Source organism: Lupinus angustifolius, chromosome LG16, assembly GCF_001865875.1.
Source record: "Lupinus angustifolius cultivar Tanjil chromosome LG16, LupAngTanjil_v1.0, whole genome shotgun sequence".
Taxonomy (NCBI): domain Eukaryota; kingdom Viridiplantae; phylum Streptophyta; class Magnoliopsida; order Fabales; family Fabaceae; genus Lupinus; species Lupinus angustifolius.
The window spans coordinates 9,667,068-9,688,896 of record NC_032024.1 but is presented as its reverse complement, the minus strand read 5'-3'; the positions used below and the strand labels follow the sequence as shown (position 1 = coordinate 9,688,896).

At 31.1% G+C, this 21,829-nt stretch overlaps 2 protein-coding genes across 2 annotated transcripts; one reads left to right on the top strand and one right to left on the bottom strand.

Moving 5' to 3' along the window:
• Positions 2,938 to 19,765, top strand: LOC109330260 (naringenin 8-dimethylallyltransferase 2, chloroplastic-like). Its single transcript, XM_019564385.1, has 13 exons — positions 2,938 to 2,976; positions 4,834 to 4,963; positions 11,629 to 11,903; positions 12,146 to 12,229; positions 12,970 to 13,044; positions 13,314 to 13,397; positions 14,724 to 14,813; positions 17,029 to 17,130; positions 17,293 to 17,388; positions 17,494 to 17,565; positions 17,656 to 17,751; positions 18,033 to 18,137; positions 19,580 to 19,765. The coding sequence occupies exons 2-13, from the start codon at positions 4,912 to 4,914 to the stop codon at positions 19,619 to 19,621; spliced, it is 1,173 nt and encodes a 390-aa protein (XP_019419930.1). The 5' UTR covers positions 2,938 to 2,976; positions 4,834 to 4,911; the 3' UTR covers positions 19,622 to 19,765.
• On the bottom strand, positions 10,240 to 11,145 carry LOC109330258 (non-specific lipid-transfer protein AP10-like). The gene is made up of 2 exons (XM_019564383.1): positions 10,405 to 11,145; positions 10,240 to 10,312 (listed from the first exon to the last, which is right to left on the bottom strand). Exons 1-2 carry the CDS (start codon positions 10,830 to 10,832, stop codon positions 10,300 to 10,302), a joined length of 441 nt encoding a protein of 146 aa, XP_019419928.1. The 5' UTR covers positions 10,833 to 11,145; the 3' UTR covers positions 10,240 to 10,299.

The window sequence follows — 21,829 nt, the reverse complement described above, 5'->3', positions numbered from 1 at the left end:
ATGATGCCTCAACCTATATGATTTTTATTTTAGACTTTATTTGAGATTTTCATCTTGAGTTTACCTAACCTAAACTCAATACTAGGCTTCCATCTTAAGACTTTAGAATATAAAAGCAATCCTAAGTTCTACGACGTTGACCTTGAGTTTTCGGTATATTGTTTGTGGTGATGTCCAAGACTTCAAGCTTTCATTTAACTCATTGTCTTCATCAAAAATAAGTAGGTCAATCATGATGGCATCCTTTGACTATTTGTCATTTCAGTAATTAAGATCAGCCTTCTACATCTCAAAGATATTTGTTCACCTGAAGGGATCAATAAATACACATCGTACCCTTTTTGCCTTTCGCCTTGGTTTTGACCCTCACCTTGGTTTTGACCCACTGGGTTAAAGGTTTTCAATGAGGCAATAATCGTAGTCTGTCAAAGAAAAATGTCCTATTTTTTCTTCACTAGTTTTTTTGTTCATATAATTTTTCTTGGGTAATGAGCATTCAAGGGAGTGTTATAAACTGTTACTTAATGTCGATGTCCATGAGATAAATAGCATTTAACATCATTGATTGTCCTTATTCCTCATTTATGACACATTATGTTAGTAACAATTTTGACTTACCTTTTTATCATATAATAAATATTTTTTTGGTATAGGTATCACATTAATATAGCTAGGTAAAGAACTAATGAGACATAAGTTTTTGTCGGATGAATATGTGACATTGTAAACTTTGCTCTAAGAAATGAAATGCATGTTCCCTTCTTCTCTCATGTCTATCTTCTTCTAGCAAAAAAATTTGTATAGAGACATATGCAATACATCATATTTAGAGATAAATGTATTTATGTTTTCAAGTGCAATTATTTAGTATTAAATTTTAATTAGACTTAAATTTTTAATATGTTTTCAAGATTTTATTAGTTGTCTCTATATATATATACATCTTCACACAAATCTTTCTCCTTCTACGATTCTACTAATTCCCCTCTTCTATTTTTAGTTGATCTTGCTTATTTTCGTAGCATTCACGGAATTATTGCATGATTCAACATAATACTTGAAAATTGGAGAGAAGACCTTAGTAGTTTCATGATTTCAAGTATTTGGAATGGCATTTTCATTTTTTTCTTAGAAAAAGTATAGATGAAAACAACGGTACGATATGGTTGTTTTGGTCTATCATAGGCACTGTAGACCTTCAAAATCCACATACTTTTTTTTGACCAAATGTTAATCTATAGAAAAGTGTTGAAGAACTATAAACAAAAACAAAGACATTAATGAGATCAAAACCACGAGCTATTTGACTAGGTAACATTTTAATGTATAATTGGAAGTATGATACTTTCACGCCATGCAAATCAAATAAAAAAGGTATTTTCTTTACAAATTAATTTTTCATATGATAGTTTCTTACAAATTCTTTATTTATTAAATATCTAATTTCTGGAATTACATAATGACAGAGGAGGTGACATTACTTTTCATCCTCATATTATCTTTGAATAGTCATGTTGTGACACTTCTATTCATTTAATTTATTTCCCAAAAAAATAGTTACAAATAAAAATCATTTCTTTTAATTAGTAATTAGCCACAATGATAATATTAACAAAAAGTATTTTTAATAAATAATGAGTACCAAATCTAAAGAAGTATTTTCCTCCTTAAAAAAACATCTAATCATTAAGGATGTATGAAAGGTGGCAAATATTTGCTTCTTTCTCTCAACTCACCATTTCTAATGTCCTGCTATGTCGCTTCTGCTCCTAAAAATAATTAAAACACACTTCAACTAACAAACATTTTTTTATCAAATAATTAGGTAGTCTTGATTTTCTATTGCTCATGAGGATAAGCATGAGGAAGATTCTTTCTTTTCAGACGGAAGAAAAAATCAAAATATATTTTTTCAACTAATAAATAAAATAAATTAACCAAACAATTTTAGGGGTATAAATTAATCCATACAATTAGTGAGGGTATCATCTAGTATGGGTGGACGATGTGTTAATATCTTCCCTAGTCTGTAATCGACTCTCGAGCCCAAATCTATAATTCAAAGACCACTGCAATTCAAAAGTAGGCAGAAAAAGAGTTTTCTATGTTTTGACTGCAAAAATATAATGGTGACTCAAAAATCATTATGTAATCGAGATTCAACCAAAAATCGAGGCACGACAATATCTATTGTTTTCCACAAATGTACCCAAGTTAGACCTAAATGATTATGCAAATGAGGACATTTTACCATTACATTGGGCAAGTTGAGAATGTGTTTAGTTGAGATATCTTATTCAACATAATAAATAGATATGTGATTTTTCATCGGCTACCAGCGACTCAGGTAAATAATGACTATTTGTCCCTGAGGTCATGGGTTCGAGTTGCGGGAGGCTCCCTTTTGTGGGGAATATAATACTGCAAGGAGTATTTAAGCTGGTGGGTGATACGCTAAGTGTATTCATGGACCGGGGAGGTCACATGTCAGGACTAAGGTGTTACCGATGACATGCTCAGTATATTCATGGGTCTGGGGTCACATGTCATAACTGGAGTGTTACAAACAATATGTTATGGTTGTTTTGGTCCATCATAGGCACTATAGACCTTCAAAATCCACATACTTTCTTTGACCAAATGTTATTCTATAGAAAAGTGTTGAAGAACTAAACTAAAGCAAAGAATTAATGAGATCAAAACCACGAGCTATTTGACTAGGTAACATTTTAATGTATAATTGGAACTGTGATGCTTTCACGCCATGCAAATGTAATAAAAAAGACAAGAAGACCACGTCCCAGGAAGAAATATTTTCTTTGACAATTAAGCATAAGATGAGATTAAAAAGCAAAGGGAGAGGGTAGAGTTTAGATTCAGCCTATTGAGTTCTTTGCTAGTGAGGCAGATAAAAAGAATATAGAGAGGAAAGAGGGTGAGAGTATCTCCTTCCAGTTTCTGCAGTAACTTTCAAGGGTAAATAACATTTGGCTCTCTTTTACGTTTTCTTTTATAGAATGGAGTTTATTTCTCTTTGTTGGGTCAAGGTTTAGTTATGAGTAATTTATTGTCTATAAGGATGTTTTCAATGTAATTTAATTTTCCCGTACAACATAAAAACTATAGGAAACCTATAATAGGTAGGGCATTTCTAATAAACATTACCAAAAGTTTTTAAAAATCCTATTAAGTTTAGGAGGACACTTTTTTTAACCCAAAGTCTGACTTAACGTAGTTTGATTTATCATTTGTAGTTACTAGTTTGAATCAGCAAATGGTCATATAATATTTTTTTGTTAACTTTAAAGACTGAATGTAATGGAAACTTTAATAAATGTGAAAAAATGGGAAGTTGTTATATACATGCTATCTAATATATTTTGATTTAAAGATTTCAATATATGTTATTAGATGAAGATTTCCAACAAAAAAAACTATTGTTCACTGTTTAATTAAGTACATGCAATGAGGACGCTATGTGGTATATATTATTTATTTATCTGAAATATATATATATATATATATATATATATATATATATTATTTATAGAAAAATATATCAACTAACAATGTAATATATAATTTTTATATCATTCACTATTCATATTTAATCATCATTGACTCTTCAAAAAAATTATTCAAATGAATGGTGGAAGATATAGTGATTGTGTATAAATCTTTACACTGTCAATCATATATATTTCACTCTTATTTATAACTAAACAAGCCAAAAATTTATTTATTTTTGTAATTAACATGACATGCTTCGATTTTATAATATTATGGATATACAACTTAAGAGATTTTATTATCATTTTTCCGAGACAAATATTCAGTTACTTCTTTGTATGTCTTGTTTGAGTTCAACCGATTTCTTTCCTAGTTTTAGTACCACAAAACTGATTAAATTAACAAAGTTTTATCCATGTGATTTTTTGTCAACTGATTTTTTGATGTTTGATAATTAACTTGATACTACATCATTGATATGCATAACAATGTTCAAAGGAATCAATAATTTTAAGGTAAGTTTGTTAAAAGTAAGAGAGACAATATTTACAAATTAATTTATCTTCTTCTAAAGTTAGTAATACAACTATAGAAAAAGTATTTTCAACTATGAAAATTATGAAAAATAGATTGTGTAATCAAATAGAAGATGCATAGATGAATGATTGTCTTATGATTTATATTTAGCGAGAATTATTCAACAATATTCACAACAAATTGATCATTCAATGATTCCAAAATATAAAATCATATAGATATTAATTATAAAATATGTAATTTATTTGATTAAATATATTTATATTTTATAATTTTAAATTAATATTTTCATCTCTCTATAATTGATGATATTTATTATTTTAATTTTTAATATATATTGCACACCCTATCTTTAAATCCTAAATTCGTTATTTAGTACATGTATAATAATATTTTAAATTTAAATATAAAGTTATTCATATTATTATAAAAGCAAGTACCAATTCAACTAATAGTTTTGAGTTTTATGATTGATTCAAGTCAAGTTGAATAATATTAATAAAAGTCTTCCGTTTCTATTCTTATGTCATTAAATAAATAGAAAAATTTGTATGTAGTCAAAACTAATACATCATATTTGAAAATACATATATTTATGTTTATAAGTACTATTATTTAATAATAAATTTTAATTAAAATTTAGTTTTTAATGTATTGTCAACTATTTATTGATTATCTCTAAATAAATATATCTTTACACAAATGTTTCTCTTAACCAAAAGCATAACTCATGACATAAACAGTTTATCAAACATAAGACTTACTTTATGATATGTCATTTAAAAGTCACAGGCGAATAGAGTTTGTCTCACTTGTCAATTGACAGACAAAAACAACAGAGAAAAGTTAGTCAATTGATCCTAGATGGGTTTTGTGCTTATTGCGTCTTTTCCAAGAGCTTCTTCCATCCCTACTGGTATGTACGATTTTTGGTTTTACATGACTAACTAAATTTCATTCTCCTGCTTGAATGAATCAAAATATATGTGTGACGTTATGATAGGCCATTTTTAGAAATATAAATAATTATAATAATTATGTGTTTGATCTTCAATAGTAATTTTATGGTAAAAAAATAAGTCACTTTCATAAAATAAAAAAATATTAAATGAAAATCGACTCATATGATAGTTAAAATGAAAATTAACCAGTATGACCAATTTTTGACTAATTTTAGCCAGCTTTTTATGAGTATAATTGGATGACCAATATTATTATTGTATCGTACGGATATGAGAACCAGTTCATTGTTCTTTTCGGTTTACTCAGCCAATAAAATACGGTTTTCTCATCTATGTTTTAAACCACTAAAAATAAGAGAGCTTAAGGAGAAACCAGGCTCCTCTCCAGTACTGTAGAGGACAGTGAGGTAAAAATACATATGAAAACTAAAAGATAAAGATAATTTTATCCCTTTAACTTACAATGCATTTTTACCCTTAAATATACATTAAAAAAATTAATTGTCCTCTCCAGTAATTGGACCGGAGAGGAGTTTGGTTTCTTAAGGAGGATTGAGAGAATGAATGTTGAAATGATTAGTTGAAGAGGAATATTTCAAAATTCTAATTCCTAATGTGGTATTTCAAATAGTGAATACATGATCAATAGCTAACTAAAATTTCATGAAATATCTTTTAACAAAAGCAGATGGAGGATGTAAAGAAAAATAACGTATCTAAATGGTTAATGCGTGCATCTTAAGTATTTTTCTTTATCATGACTCTAAATGGTTAACGTAACCATTACAAAATTCTCCATGTTTATATTTTTTTAGCGAAATTTGATATATTAAAGTATAGAAAGAAAAAAATTCAACAGTGGACCTATTTTCTGGGAATAAAAATATTGAACAATTTTCTCTCCCTCAACCTTTCTTAATATTTGCTTAATAACTAACACGAGGAGTTATTGTTAGGTGGAAGGAGCAGTAAACATAACATCAACAATACAAGTAAGTATTATATAGTTATCTTATGTCTTTTTTTTAATAATAACTACAGCTGAAAGACAAATAATCTTTGTTCCTCCTGTACTGTTTGTAGTAGATACATAAATTATTAGAATGTGGGAGATGAGTAAAAGTGTCGAACTTTGGAACTAGTAGTCTCTGACAAGGAAAACATGTACTATTTGGAGCATCCTCATCTTCTTTCTCTTTCACACTCATGCCCCATTAATTAAGGTCTTACACATAATTTTGTCTTATGTCTTCCTTTTTTACAATCTCCACTCCTATTTGTAGTAGATACATAAGTGGACCAAGATCGTGTATTTCTGGGGCTATTTCATTTTTTGTCCTCCACCAATTAGAATATTACTTTTTGTTATTTTTTGTTTTTGTCAAAAAAAATCTTGTACTCATATAATAATATGTTATTGGTTTAGGATATAGAATAAGAGATGTTAAAAACAAGTGATCTTTGTCCTACATAAGTTATTAGAATATGTGAGATGAGTAAGAGTGTCAAATGTTTGGAACTATTCTCTGACAAGGAATACATGTACTATTTGGAGCATCCCTATCTTCTTTCACTTTCACACTCGTGCCCCAATTAATTAAGGTCTTTCACTTAATTTTGTCTTACTTTCTTTGTTGCCATTCAATGAGGGAAACATGTTTCTATCTTTCTCACGTTCTTGGCCCACCTTTTCTTTGTTTTCTTCATACACTTAGTACTAGGTTTGTTGGAATTAGCACAATTGTAAAAATTCCTTGGCCCATTAAAATTTTCTCTTCTAATGAGATGAAGCCTTTACTTTCGAGATGAAGGAAAATTGTGGAATTCAATTTTGACACCCCCACTAAATCCCAAAATATTCTTAGTTTATCCTATCTGTTCTTTGATGGTTTATCGGATGATCGAATTTGGTGCCTGATTGAGGTGGCCTTCTCCTGAGTTTGGTTGGTATTGAGTCTGGACCCGTTGGGGGAGGTAATTGTAAAAGTTCTCCACGATCAAGTCAGTATGAGACTTAGAGGAAATGTTGAAGAACACGTGAGATTAAATGCAAGTAATAAGTGAGTGAGTGAGTTAATGAATGTATGAAATAGATAGATATACTTCCTGAAAGGGAACACCCCCTATTTATAGTAAATGAAATGGGTGATGTGACACCCGTCTGTTGGTTGATGGTGATTGATAGCATTTGTCGTAGGCGTAAAGTAGGCATGTTATCGCCGTATAGTAGGTCTATTCCTAACCGTATGGCAGTGTCCAGTTGGGGATGCATTAAATGAAGTGTCAAGGATAATTATGATGCTTACATGAGAGTGACATAAACACCCAAGTTGTGCTTGCTTGGCCCCTGGTTGGTCGGAAAGAGTTCCGTCTTGGGCGGACGATATATCCGGTTGACTGGGATGGAACAGTTGCCCCCAGCCTATCAGTATGCTTGGTAGCCAAGCACGCTGGTAGACTCTAGCTATCTTGGATGACTCGGGTGGTACAGTTGACTCTGAGATGAATAATCGTCCGGGAGGGTGACGTGGCATCCAGTCATACAAGTTGAGCGACTCTTTTGACCAAAGAGAATTAGTTGACCGAGAGGGTGACGTGGCATCCGGACATATGAGCTGAGCGACTCTTTTGACCAGAGAGAATTAGTTGACCGAGAGGGTGACGTAGCATCTGGTCATACGAGTTGAGCGACTCTTTTGACGAGAGAGAATTAGTTGATCGGGAGGGTGATGTGGCATCTGGTCATACGAGCTGAGCGACTCTTTTGAGCAGACATAATTAGTTGATCGGAAGGATGACGTGACACCTGGCCCGAAGATGGTGATAATCTGGTAGTCGAGTATGCCAACGTACTACTAGTATAATATACGGGTCATTATGGTGTTTCATTGACAACTGGTACGTAGATGGGTAATTATCGTGTTTTGTTGGCAATTGACACGTGGGGGTCAGAGTCGTCTTTCATATGAGATACTCGAACGTCAAAGGTCGCGTTGGTTCATTTCGCGTTCACCATTTGTTCTTGCTTTTGGGTTTCTAGGGTTGGGCCTCGTAGGGGGCCCTAATCTCAGATGGAATCATAGGGTCCGAAATAAATAGTAAATCATGCTTATTATTTAAGCTAAGCTTCTTCAAAATTAACGTTGTCTTGAGGTTCCCCAAACCTGTACAAATCCAACACATAATTTTCATTGAGTAAGGTTGATGTATCCGCCCTTTCGGGTATAGTGAACTTTCTATGTGACCACTTTCCTTTTCAATCTCTTTTTCTTGGATTTACTTAGCACAGTGGTGAACATGTCTTCTTCAACCACCTCTTTTCCACCTTCTCCTCTGCTTAAAGTCTACCCACAAGTCTCATATCCTTTACTTCCTTGGGATTATCAAGCTCCTCTGTGTCTTGGATAACAAAGTTATCAGCATGAAAGTTAGGAATAGATGATCCACTATGTCCAGCGAGTTCTCCACCATTGTACCAGGAACTACCTCTGTCTGTGACTTCATTTTTGGGCTATCCGTTGGAGTAAGCTCCATTTTTTCTAGGTTTTCTATGTTAATATCAACCTGTTTTCTATTTCCAGATCAATGACTAAATCATTGTCATTGTTAACCCTTGGAGCTTGTCCTTGTTTAGTAGCCTTTTTAGATGTTGTTTTGTTAGTTTCCTTAAGAACAAATTTCTTGGATCTACAACAATGAGAAATGAGATATCCAATGGTGTTGCAACTTGAACAAAATTCTGGAATATTCTCTTATTCAATACCCACAAAGAATGCAAATCCTCCTCGTGCCACCATGATCTAGTAAGGAAGATTTGACTTTAGGTTTATCTCCACCAAAACCGTCGCAAAATGCCCGAAAGTTGTATCATTCATGGCCTCATCCAAAGAGATTGGTGTTCTAACACCCCTACAATAGAGAAAATAATTTTCGGGCTCCAATACTCTTGAGGAGGGCCAAGTATTTTAACCGAACATTGCGAATGAGTTTGCTTTTAAATGCTTGGGCTGAAATTAGGTGTCTAGAGAAAAAGCTTTAGGAACCCTGGTTTGATGTTCCAAGAGCCAATGGAACACACCCTTCTCATATCCTCCACTGATGAGAAAGAGAACTCATAATAACCTCTGCCCAAAGAAATCATGTTCCACTTTCCAACCATGCTCCACAGGGATGTGAGTTTCAACTTCAGATTTGCAAGCTTGATGGGATTGTCTCCCTTAGCTAGAATGAGTCGACCATGAAGATGGTCTTTGCATCTTTGAATCTCTGCTTCGTACTCCTCCTATGGGATTTTGAGTGTAATTGCATCTCCCTTTATATAAGGTTGAGGGAATTGAGAGGTGAAAATGTCACAAGCTTATTTTAATGCCTGGGCGAAGATTTCTTTGTTTGCTCTAAGTTTTGAGGAGCTCCTGCTTTAAGATTGGAGTTCTGAGCTTTATTTAAGAAACTCCAAGGAACAAAGGGGATTGGGTGATTCATAATGATGATGTTGAATTTCTAGGGATGTGGAAGTCAAACCCTAGCAGAGATCACTTCATGTTTTAACTAGAAATTCATGAGGAGACTTCAATCTCAAAGTACATTCGATCAGGAAGAGAAAAGAAGTAATGGAAGAAACCTATCTTTTCTATTGTTAGAAGATTTATTAGGGAACCAAAAACACTAATTTACCCTTGCGTATATAAATTTCCTTGTGTTTTTTACCTTTCTTATGTATTATAAGCAAACTCCAAAACAAGAGGACTTTTTCCCCATCTCATATATATTTAGTCGGTGGTGGTCTCTTGTCTTTTGTATGGGTGCCGTCTTCGTTAGTTGGGTTAGTATTCTTTCCTCCCCTACTTTATATGGTTGGGTTGAGTCCGTATTTTAAATCGTAGTTGCAATTATATTATATTTACTATTTACTATAGTTGTAAAAACTTATACAAATGTAGTTAGAATATAATTATGATCATGATATTATTGTAGAAATTCTTAAACCACGATATTGTGATCCTAAAGTGCAATATAAAACATTGAGTTTAGCTTATTGATTTGGAGATTGAATGTTTCTATGTTACTTTTATTGTTATGTTTCTATTTTACTTTTATTGTTATGTTTCTAGGAGGTTGTTTGATGGTTCTTTTCCTTCATAAGAGGATTATTCTAATTTTAATAAAAAAAATTCCTTTATTATATATATATATATATATATATATATATATATATATATTCAAATTGTTCTTTACAAATCTATTCAACTCTTCAACTTCAGCTTTTATATAAGCATCTGTGTTGGAAGCATCAAAATGGAATACTGCACAAAATAAATATAATGTTAAGAAATATAATAATTAGAAGAATGTAATATTTATCTACTGATAATGTATGAAAGAAATCGAGACTTACGAGTTGCAATTAATCTTAGGGTCAAGAGGAAATGATAAACGAATGTTACACAATTTAGGGAGTTGTTTGGATCGGTCAGGATTAACACCAATTACTGGAGCAGCTTGTTTGAAACATTCACAAAGAGCCCTTCGATTTTTAGTAGTTGTGGCTCCTTTGAAAATTGTTTTAGCTGCTGAGCAACATGAACTAGAAGGTTTTGGAGATCCAAATCCTTGCAAATATGGAATACAAGGCAATAAAAGTCTTTCAGCATCAACACATGTTATATCATTGATTTCGCTTGCTTTCAATGTTTCATACAATGAACTCAAAATCATCATTGAAAGGAACAAAGTTGCCACTGTTTTCTCCATCGTCATTTTTTCAATATCTATACTTCTTTTAATTTCACTGTGTATGAAGTTGAGATTACACATTAGATGCATCTCCTAATTTATAGCCAAATTATTTTGGAACTGTATAGGGATATATTAACAGCATTCAAGTAAATCTGATTGATAAATATAAATATATTAAAGTGCTGATATACATTGTCTATTCTCATTGAAAATTATATTAAATATTTTCTATCCGTTTTCATTTATGACAAATATTTGGTCAAATACACTGACATAAATATAGTTTATGCATAACTAATATAATTTATTAATCAATAAGATTTATTTCCGTTGTGAAATATTAATAACGAATTGGAATAATTTTAAATTGGTTAATAGTATTTCCAATGTTTTGGTATATTTCCAAAAAAAAGTGATAAATTCCATGTACATTTTAACATGTTGTTTCCACTTTAAAATCTTTTTTTCGTAAACAGTTAAAGTCAATATATATATATATATATATATATATATATATATATGTTTATATATAGAGAGAGAGAGATAGGTAGAAGAACAAATAAGGAAATATGATTGTGAATATAAAATCTCTTAGCTAGATTACTAGATTTTAGTGGCTATGACTTGGTGATCAAACTAAATTCAAGGTATATCTCATGGAGCTATTACATAAGAAAGAAGTATTCAAGATAATCCTATGTAAAAGATTGATATTGATGCTTAAATAAAAGCAAGCTACATCATTCATTGCTTTATGTAGAAAAGGTTTTGGTAAAAATAGCACTGCTATACCGATATATATTTTATTCTAAACAGAAATAATTTTTACTTTTCTTCAATTTTAAGGCCAAAGCCACTAACATTCAACTTTTTTGAATTTTAGGTTCTCATATAACAACTTTATGCCATAAAACTTGGAAGATCAATAAAGAACATTGTGTGGTGATGTCTTCATGCCATAATCTGAAGCATCACAAATCAATAGAGGGAGGATCTACACCGCAAGAAAGTCTTAGAAAATATGCTGTAAATGCAACCTCAGGGAAACCACTCGAATATGAATCCCAAGATGGAGGTCCAAAAAGACGTTGGGAATCTATTAAATATAAATTGGATATTTTCTGCAGGTTTAGCAGGCCATATGCAGCCATTGGTGCAGTTAAGTGATAGTTTTTTCTTAGATAATTGTTTTTTTAATAAGCAAATATGTATTAAATAAACACAAGAGGTACTAACCCAATACAAGAAAAAAATCATAATTTAATATTTTTGGATAAAATAAAAATACAAGCTTTAGGATTATTATTAACCGAAGCTTGACTGTCATATTTAATCTAATTCATTTGTATTAACCCTTATGTTCATATAAATCTTCTTAAAGGACTTACTCTTTTGTGTAGGCAATAGGAGCAACTTCAGTGTCTTTCCTTGCAATAGAGAAATTATCAGATATATCTCTATTATTTGTTAATGGCTGGTTGAAGGTTAGGCTTGAAATATAGTGAATAGTAGAAATTTTAATAAAATGACATTATACCTCATTATGTTTTTATTTTATATCCCTTTACCATTTAAAATGCCTAACTTCTATATTTGAAAATATCTTCTTCACTTTGTTTAATATATATGTGAGGCATGGCATTCACAACTACGTGTGATGTTTTCTTTGTGAATTTAATTTGATGCACTGATTTTTAGACAATCAATTATTTATGCTCGTCGTGTATAAAAATTTAATATTTGTTATTTGTCTGCATCTCCTTATCTCGTAAACGTAAGAAACCCCTTCAAAGTGTATAACTGATTTAATATATGAGAAAAAGATTTATACATTTTTTTACATTGTTAATATATTATCCATCATTTATTTTTAATTATTATTTACTATTCAAAAAAAATAATTTAAATGAATGGTGGAAGATACTTTGACTATGTATAAATTTTTACATTTTCAATCCACATATTATATATTGTTTGCCCTTTTAAAATAAAAGTTTAAAATCTATGTGTTGATGGTATAAATTTTTTACACTGTAAGCACATCATTTATCATTAATTTGTATTACTTTTATTTGAGAATCAATGATTGTTAATATTTCAATAAAGAATAATTTGTTGACAGTGTAAAAAACTCTTATACTATCAGTATATACATGTTAAATCCTAAAATATATAGTTATATATTTATGTGACTTTACTAATACTGTTGAGTTTTCTATTTCAGGTGTTAGCAGCTGCCTTTTGCATGAATATTTTTAATTGCGGCTTAAATCAATTATGTGATATTGAAATAGACAAGGTACATATGAAACTTATTGATGAAAATAAATAACCCATCTGTGGTACATGCTACTATGTTTTTTTTCTAGATTTCTTTTAGTAAAAAAAGAAGATGATTGTGGTAAAATTTAAACAAATTAAAGACATCATAATGAGAACATAACTTCCGTATATGACTCAAACGTACAAAAGATTGATAAGACTAGAAAATCAATTATATTTGTTTTTAGTTTGTTATAGGTTGTCTTATTATTATTATGCACTAAATGTTTTATAACTTTATTGCAGATAAACAAGCCAGATCTTCCATTAGCGTCAGGGGAGTTGTCTGTTAAAACTGGCACTATTATTGTTGCATCGTCTGTAATATTGGTACTATTTTATATTTATCATTTTTGGCAACTTGGATACATTAAATATGTTATGCTAGAGTTTCCTCCGGTCAATACTAATAATAACATATTTATTTTCATTAAGACTTTAGAAATTTGGGCATACATATAGTTATTGAGTATAATATATATGCACTATTAGTATAAAGATTTATATATAGTTCGTACATCACTCATTTGTATTATATATTTAAAGTTAATAATGATTAAATTTTAATGATAAATAATGGAATGAGGGTATAAAAATATTTATACTATCAGTGCATATATTTTTTTCATAGTTATTTGGATATTTTATTTTAGTATTATTAATAAATGAAGTAGTGTGTTTATCATAATTTCTTTGTTTATAGTCACTGGTTTATTAGTCTGCTTTTTGTCAATCCACCAATTTTTCTTCCACCTTGTTGATACTTGAGGCTAGATTTGATTTTAAGGAAAAACTATAGTACTACTCTATTGTGTTGCTAAGTATGACTGACATTCTATGCAATCTTCTTTTGCTTCCCCAAAAATTTTCCTGTGATTTTTCATTTAAGTAATACTCTTCTTTTTCAAAAGATTTGGATGGAATAATTATGTTTTTGGAGTGCATATCAAGCCTTGTGGGAGTTTTTTTGTATAGTGTAATATTTATATATTAACTAAATAAAAAATTATATATAATCAATATATTATTGATTAGTTATTTGTATCACTTTTACTTATTTACGAGCTAATGATGATTAAATAAAACGATTGATGATGAAGCATTGGCAAACTCACAATGTAAAAACTCATTATGATGGAGTATATACATTTTTCTCTCTTATGGAGATTGATATGGGGAAAATGGCCTTAGCAGATTTGGGGACTAGACAAGATTCGTACTCCAAACGTGCGTGGATCTTGTATGCTCAAATTTCTATAATATTGTAGATATTTTTATTTTCATAATTTCCACATTGATATAAATTTCTTTGAGTTCGAGTAATTTTAATCATAAAAGCTAAATTATTATTTCGAGTATAATAGGTACGTAAACTCATCGGTATTTCGATCATTTGAAGCACCCCATGAATTTTAATATGTAGTTACTAATTCAATTTGTTGAAGCAAACTTAATAGGCAATATCCTGCAAAATAAACTAATGTAACTTAGTATTTATCGCATTATGATATTGATTCTTTTTTGTGATGTGCTTTTTTTCATGGTAATACTTTGCAAGGTAAGTAATAAATTTGTACATTTTTTACTTACTATTGAAATCATATAAACTTTTCTGATATGGTAGAATGAGGTTTATCAATTCATTCTCTTTTACAGAGTTTCTGGCTTGCATGGAATGAAGGCTCATGGCCATTGTTTTGGGCTTTTCTTAGTAGTATTCTCCTTGGAGTGGCTTATTCAGTTGATGTGAGTTTATTTGATTGCATTAATGTCCTGTTTTTACATTTAATATTTTTTTTATGTGAAAATTTTAATTTATTAAGAAGAGCAAAAATTACAACAAAAAACAATAATATACACTTCTCACCCACAATAAAAGAGAATCATTATACCAACCTAACAAAACAGAAACTAACAATAGCACTCTAAATACAAAATCGGATCAAAGACCACCCATACCAAGACATAACTACTCCTTGTTGTTTACCTATGATCCAAAACTAAGATTTAAGTTTTATATCATCCACAATCTCCTCGATGTATACCGCTTTATTGCTAAAAATGACATCATTTCGAGCTTTCCAAATTGACCAAATATCAATCATCCAAAGCACCGAACACCAACCTTTCAAAATAATTCCTTTGATGGGCAAAAAATGTTGAAGAAAGTGGGGTTTACCTCTTGATGGTAGAACCACCTCAAAGCCCAACCATTCATAAAGAAGTTGCCAAATTTGGTAAGAAAAATGACAAGAAAAAGAGGTGGTCTGTCATTTCTGGATGATTCTGACACCAAATACACGAAAGATTATCATCTGAGAGATTTCCACCCCTCTTAGCTAAATTCCATTTACATGGGATCCTATCCAAAATAAGTCTCCAAGCAAACGCACGAATCTTCAAGGGTTCCCTAGATTTCCAAACAACATTCCACATTTTTCGTTCCTCAGATATAGATTCGTCCTCGGTCCAGATAACTTTGTAGGTTGATTTAACCGAGTAAGAATTAGAAGCGTCATGGATCCAAACACATTTGTCTTCAACCTCGTCCTCAAAGTACTCAAATTCATGATCTTCAAAAATTCTTCTATCAAAGGTTTTTCCCACTCGAAAGACTCTCTTCTCCAAGGTATTTGCCACGTCCACAATCCTTCCCTCCAAACACCTAACTGCCCCACAAAAGTCTCCTTTACCGAACTCAAATTATAAAGTCTCACAAAAGAATCCTTCAAAGGATTTTCCCCAATCCAGAAGTCCTCACAAAATCTAGTATGACGACCATTCCCCACCACCCTTTTAAAACCACTTGTGATATTCCCAAGAGAATTATCTGACCCTCCGACAACCTTCTTTAGATCTGTCCACCATAAAGACTTTGATTGCCCTCTCTCACCTATACCAACCCACTCCGACATTGTCTGAACACTGTATTTCAATTTAAGACTTTAGCCCATAGAGACCCTCTTTCAGACAACAACTGTCACCTCCATTTACCTAAAAGAGCTAAGTTGAAAGACTCACTATGTTTGATACCCAGACCACCGTTAACTCGATCCTTAAAAATTGATTCCCATTTGACCCAAGGAATTTTCCTTTGGACACCAACACCTCCCCACATAAAATCTCTTTGAATTTTAGTCATAGCCTGGATCACACACTTCGGAGTTTTGTAGAAAGAAAGAAGATAAACTGAAAGAGCATTCAAAACAACATTAAGGTGGACCACCCGACCACTTGAACGATAAGTAACGATCCTCCCATGAATCTAATCTTTCGATAGCATGATTAATAATCGGAGAGCAGGATTATTGTGAATATAGGGAAATAATTCAGTCGCATGCATATAAGACTATGTATTCCTTCGTATTATATGTACTTCTCCTAATTTTCCTTTGACTCTTGCTAACAAGTGCAAATTTTGCATTTTAAGTCATAACTTATTTTCCACATATTGCAGAATCAATTTGCAGTTCGAAGTTTCTAATTTTTTGAATGGAAAACTTTCCGAAACATAAATCACTACACATGCTGCAGTGAGATTCAAATTCATTGGCTTGTAAAATAAGGGAATTGTCCCATTAGAATAAGACTTTTTGAAGTGAACGTGTTAGCAAAATACAATGTAAAACAATTTTCATAATTTAATTATAGGAAATGTTAATAAATTCCGTCATGCATTAAAAAAAATAAGTTTTTTAGTTTTCCAATGCAAGTTTATCGTTTCTTAATTCCTTAAAGTATGACCTTTAAATATTTAGTGTGTTTAATCATTGTAAATTAAATAATATAATAAGTTCATTTATATTTACTTTGTAACTTTATATGCTAGTTCTATTTAAAAGATTTTCCCCATATCACTAACATACATGTCCATTTAAACCTGATCAAAGTCTGATTGTAAAAATATAAATTATAATAATTTCCTCATATGTATTAACCATTTGTTATATTATGTCCACAGTTGCCTTTGTTGAGATGGAAAAAATCTCCACTACTTGCTGCGACCAACATTTTAGTTAACACAGGAGTAGCAAGGCCACTTGGATATTTTTTTCACATGCAGGTTTTGTAATACTGAATTCACCTCTTACAACATTTGTTGTAATAAAGTATAAGCAGTGTCTTAAATTGCATTTCAAAAACAAAATTATAGACATAATATTATGGTTTGTATAATATAATGCCCCTAATCATTATGGTTTTTAATACATGTCAAAATTTCCAGACCCGTGTGTTCAAGAGGCCAGCCACATTAACAAGACCACTCATCTTTTGTATTTCAATTTTGAGCGTTTTCTTTGTGGTTATAGCATTATTCAAGGTAAAAACTTCTAATTTCTTAAATTAAGCTATTTTATATATATCAAACTTCTGCAATAATATATGTACTGGATGTAAAATATTTTTTTTGGACTTATTTATATAGGATATACCTGACATGGAAGGAGATGCAAAATTTGGCATTCAATCTTTGTCAGTACGTTTGGGTCATAAGCGGGTATGTTCCTTTATTCAATATCTTAATAAATATATTCTTTCGGATTAGTTCTGGACATAAACATAGTTGTGCCTAATTAATCTTTTCTAGGTATTCTGGATTTGTATTTCACTTCTTGAAATGGCTTATGGGTTCACCATTTTGGCGGGAGTAACATCTCCTTTCCTCTGGAGCAAAATTTCCACGGTACTTATATATGTTATTCCATGTGTTATTAAAATATATATTATTCCATGTGTCTGTATTAAAATAAGGAAATATCCTATAAATTCTAATCAAAATAATATCTTCTTACATTAGACTATTGTGGCTTTATATCTGTATGCTCTTTATATTAGGCTCAAAGGTAAAGTGTTATTTTCAAGAAGGAACTACTTCACAATAAAGCTCAAGATACTTCATAAATTAAATGTTCAAATTACCGGTTATAAAAGCTTGACATTTATTCTCACCTTTAATGGTTTTAGGGTATGGGACATGCTATTCTTGCTTCAGTCCTCTGGTATCGTGCCAAATATGTAGATTTGAATAGCAATGATGCCATGCATTCATTCTATGTGTTTATTTGGAAGGTAATGGCCAACTTTACAAATTATTTATCATTTAATATCCATTTTTTTTTAATAATAAAAAGTATGCTATAAAATGATTATTAAAAAATTGTTATTTTTTATCTGTAAACAAAAGACAATATTATTAAAGGGAGAGATGGTAAGAAGAATACATGATACTTTAAACTACCAAAAGTCTATTAGATAGTGTTATAAGTCAAATGGTCTAACATCTCATGAAATAAATAAATCTCTCAAATCTTGCTTTTATAAGGCTCCATGGATATAGATAAATTGACTTCGCCAGTCTTCTCATATGAAAGTTTTGATTCTCGAACACAACATGATTTATAATATGTGAGATATATAGTTATAGATCACAAAGATAACCACACCTGCTTCTTCTAATAGCTACATTCAATAAATCTTCATAATTTAGGAATTGAATTTTAACTTGTTTGTGAATGAAAGAAAAAATTTCGAACGTGGAATATAGTTTTTGACAAATTAAATGTTATAGGACATTGGGTACGAGTAAAAGATATGATTGATTGATTCCTCTCAACCTCCACATAATATATGACTTGCCAAAATATTGGGTCTTGGGCGCCTTTTCTTTAAAAAACATTTTAGGGATTTCATTCATGATTATCTTGGAAGCTTAAACCCATCATCTTGGTCAATACATATTTTGACCAAAGTTTCTTTCAAAATTCTTTGTCATCATCTTCTTCCTCCTACTGCAACAAATTGTAAATGTTTCTGACTGAATAAGTGTCACCTTTGTCATGAGTCTAAATCCATGTATCAACACCATGCATCTTGTTTAGGCCTTGTTGATGCTAAGAAATTGTATAGTTTTTCAATTTTCTCTTATTCTCATTGAAAGGGACTCCATTTTCACTGTATGCTCCATATTCATTCACATTTCCTCCATTCCCCCAATCACTTACTTTTGCATCTTTATTCGAAGCTACGTGATATACTTTTACAAAGTAGATTTTAATTTGTGTATTTCCCATCATTGATCTTCCCAGAACATAATATCTTTCTGCGAAATGAAGTATAAAACATGGATCCACATATGATGTCTCACTCCTTTGTGTGACTCCATATGCCAATGAATATGATTAGCCAGAAAATATTTAATAATTGCAATTTTAACTTCAATAATTTTTTTTAACCAATTAGAGGTGATTATACATTGAGTCATTTGAGTGGTACAAAAAGTGCGATAATATATGTGCTCCCATAAAACAATGGAATGAGAAATTATTTAAAAGAAAAATATTATGTAATTAAGTTGTTATTCTTACAAAGTGGTGTGATTAAAAGTGAAGGAAAATCTTCTGTGATTAGACATTATATAATTATCTTGTAAAAAGTTAATATCTAGAGCTAGTTACCCATACTTGGATATGATTTATTAACAGTTCATTCCATTTCTATTTTTTTTATTATAGCTTCTTTGGGCAGAGTACATCCTTATACCTTTGTTTAGATGAAGATGCAGTTACATTGATGATTTAAGAAGTGCTGTTTCCTTTGTCACGTGCAGCTAGTATGTTTGTGCTATTAGTTTAAACCAATAAGCATTGACAACGAATCATGTTTGTACTATCAGTTTAAACCAATAAGCTTTGACAAAGAATCATGTTTGTACTATCAGTTTAAACCAATAAGCATTGTTAAAAGAATCATGTTTGAACTATTAGTTTAAACCAATATAAGCATCGACAAAGACTCATATTGGGAAAAGACCAACACCGGGTAAATTTTCACACATACTCGGGTTGTAATATAAGTAGTTTTTTTTATGAGCATTGAAAATTTATTAATAATAAAAAAGAAAATTATAAGAATAAGCGATACTCCAATCCATTTTATAGTAGATAGAGAATTAACAAAAATGAAAACAAATTAATGGATATAGCACTTACTCTTTATAAGAGAAAATAAAATCATTGTAACGTTTTTTGTAAGTAAAATTTTATTAAGATGACAAAATTGGTCTTAATATTATTATGAATAATAAGAATAAACTAAGAATATAATTTTTGCTAAATATTATAATACTCTGAGGAAGAGAAAAATTGGTGGTTGATTTATTCATCAAACTATCTGCATATAAAGCACATCATGTTGAAATATTTCCTTCTAAGACATTTCTTTTACTCCATTCATAGTTATTTTCCACGATAAGTATTTCATTTTTGTCGGTACATTATTTGTCTAAAATCTCTTGAAGTAGTCATTGTCACTATTTTCATTCTCCTTCTTTAGTACCTCATAGATATTTGGTATGAATATTGTTTGTTATTGTTGTTACCGTAGCTCGCAACAATTCTGAATGACATGAAATAATCGTTACTGACTGAGTCACGACTAGGCCGCTCTCTTTAAGACGTTTCATCGTAATGCTAAAATGGTCCAAACAGACTATCAATCATGTCGTCCCCAAGATAAAACAGTCTAGTTCTCCGTTATACGATTTCTTACTACACTGTAAGAATCGCTTTCGAATACACCCACAATATGGCTACAAGTGCCAATTTTCGAATTCCCACAGTATGGCTACCCGTGTCAATTTATTTCCACAATATTGACTACTAGTGCCAGTTCTTGAAATTCCCACTTTCGCTGTCTGTGCCAATTCTCAAGTGTCACGGAAAGAAAGAGTGAGAAAGTTGTCGGAAATGCGTCAGCGAAATATAAGGGGGGAGAAAGAGAAGTTGAGAGGTAAACGCCTTCAATTTGGTGCAAATTATAATGAGGGAATGATGCCTCTATTTATAGCCTGAGGCCTCCAATGGCTCTCTAACGACTTTTTCACTAACAACTCTATTACCAACGGCTCTATCATAATGGTTGAGATCTCCTCCAACGGCTCTTTCCTTGTTGCATGTGTGTGTTGACTTGGTCAACACACGATTCAAGCCCAAAAGGCCCCAAAAAATTAAATAAATTAATAAATAAATAAATTTATATTAAAAAGAATGTTGGGCTGCAACTTAAGGCTTATAAAGTCTTTCAACTTTCCTCCTCAAAGCAAAGTGGGACTCGCGAATTTTATTATTATTTCACTCAAAATATCATTCTTTCAACAAATTCCAGCAGTTATGAATTTATATTCATCTATCAACATCATCTTGGTTAGGTATTGATGCTTCTAAAGCTGTTAAGAGATCTTTAGATTCATCTTTCACCCAATAGAAAAACTCATCCTTTGTATATTCTAGAATGAAACGTCATTCCTCTATTCCCCCGAGTTACTTACAGTTGCATTTTATCTATCTGAAGCTACCTGAAATAGTATTGCAAAATAATTATTAAGTTGGTCTCCTCCCACCCATTAATCTTTCCAAACTTAATATCATTCCGTGAACCTAGACTCCCTTGGTTACCCTTAAGAAACCATCCACAACCAACTCCAATCCTAATACGACTAAGATTACCTAATTCTATCTAGAGGGATTAACCTCTCTAGAAACACTCATAATCAAGCCCCCTTAAAAACTTATCTCCATATCTAGAAATTAAAACTTCAATCCAAAAAGATTCTCTCTCATTATCAATCTCTATCACCATTTAGCTAAAAGAAATAAATTGAACAAAATCAAATTTTTGATACTCAAACCATCTTACTCTTTAGGCTTATGCATCTTCTTCTAACTCACCCAATGATCTTGGTTCTCTCCTCTCTCCCACCCCAA